Source organism: Limulus polyphemus, unplaced genomic scaffold (genome assembly GCF_000517525.1).
Source record: "Limulus polyphemus unplaced genomic scaffold, Limulus_polyphemus-2.1.2 Scaffold3039, whole genome shotgun sequence".
Lineage (NCBI taxonomy): Eukaryota > Metazoa > Arthropoda > Merostomata > Xiphosura > Limulidae > Limulus > Limulus polyphemus.
In genome coordinates, this window is record NW_013668649.1 from 62,931 (window position 1) to 64,342 (window position 1,412).

Sequence of the window (1,412 nt, forward strand, 5' to 3'; positions counted from 1 at the left end):
TACACAGACACGGATATATATATACAGATATCTAATTTTTATAATGGCTGGAGACGGCTTAAATGGGTAATGAAGAAAAACTTTAATATAAGCTAAACAAAAAAGCAAATGTAAAACGTTTCTACAAGGTTTTGTACCTAATTATGAAAAAACTTTATCGAAACGTTGTACATTTGCTGTCATGTTAAGCTTATATTAAAGTTTTTCTTCATTACCCATTTAAGCCGTCTCCAGCCATTATAACTCAGTTTTGTAAAAACTAAAATTAAATGACTTGACTTTAACAGAACATATAGCTAACAATCTTGACTCCTATAGTGTTAACAGCAATAACATCAAATTGATAAAATACACTAATGACAAATAGAATTTTTAGAAATATTTAAGAAATTAGATTTAACTTTAAATAGAGTTGTAGGTCCAGGAATTGTAGAAATTCACTTTAGGAATCTTTTTTTTAAAGAGAGAGACAATTGTTCAAACGATTGGTCGATGTGTTCGTGTTATGCAAAATAGTAAAATATGAATGTCAATGTGTTATTCTCAATGCTGTTTTTCCTTCCTGATGTTGGTAGACCTGAGACCCATTGAAACATGTAAATATTTTAGTAAGGCTTGGTGCCTTCAAGAAGTTTAAATTATTGTGTACTTTTAAATATTGTTTTAACTGAGTTTTAATAAACCCCAAATGTTATACATACTTGTATTGAGACACATTTTCCTGTTGAACAATGACATTCTCATGAAAGAAAGTAAAACATTCATCAATTTCACATTCCAGGTGGTCTCCAATGGAGTTCAGTAGATCACTAGCCATAAAACTATAAAAATGAAACAAAAAATACTAATTATGATATTGTGATTTAACTCTACGATGAATATAAAATTATCTTTAATAATAAAGCTTTGGTTGAAAATACAAACAAATGACTTTAACCTAGTTTCACAAGTTTTTGTAGTGATCACTGTATTGTACTTTACAAACACTGTTCACCAGTTCCTTGGTTAGTTGTTAGTGAATTGTTGTTTGTAAAATACTTCTGTGTAATTTTAAAATGTGAATGTAGTAAACAAATATAACTGAATGAAGTATCTTCATTTTACAGCAGTTAACTCCAGATTTCTGAAGCATTACAACAAACTAAACTGTAGCAGAGACTGTTTTTGATATGTTGTATAAATGAAATAAACTGCATCAAACACTGTTCCTGATTAGTTGTCACAAACTAAACTACACTAAAAATTGTTTATGATGTGTTGTAACCAATTAAACTGCACCAAAGACTGTTCCATGTGTTGTCACAAACTAAATTACACCAGTGATTGTTTCTGATGTGTTGTAACCAATTAAACTGCAACAAAGACTGTTCCATGTGTGTTGTCACAAACTAAACTACACCAGGTGATTAGTT

General features: G+C 29.6%; 1 protein-coding gene across 1 annotated transcript in view; it reads right to left on the minus strand.

The window, feature by feature from the left end:
• Positions 1-1,412, minus strand: part of LOC106468520 (mitogen-activated protein kinase kinase kinase 4-like) — a gene marked incomplete at its 3' end in the record, with an annotated part of 137,027 nt that overhangs the window by 62,344 nt on the left and 73,271 nt on the right. The window contains exon 8 of the mRNA XM_013928953.1: positions 702-821. Coding sequence (XP_013784407.1) covers positions 702-821 — 120 coding nt within the window. The remainder of the gene's footprint in view (positions 1-701; positions 822-1,412) is intronic.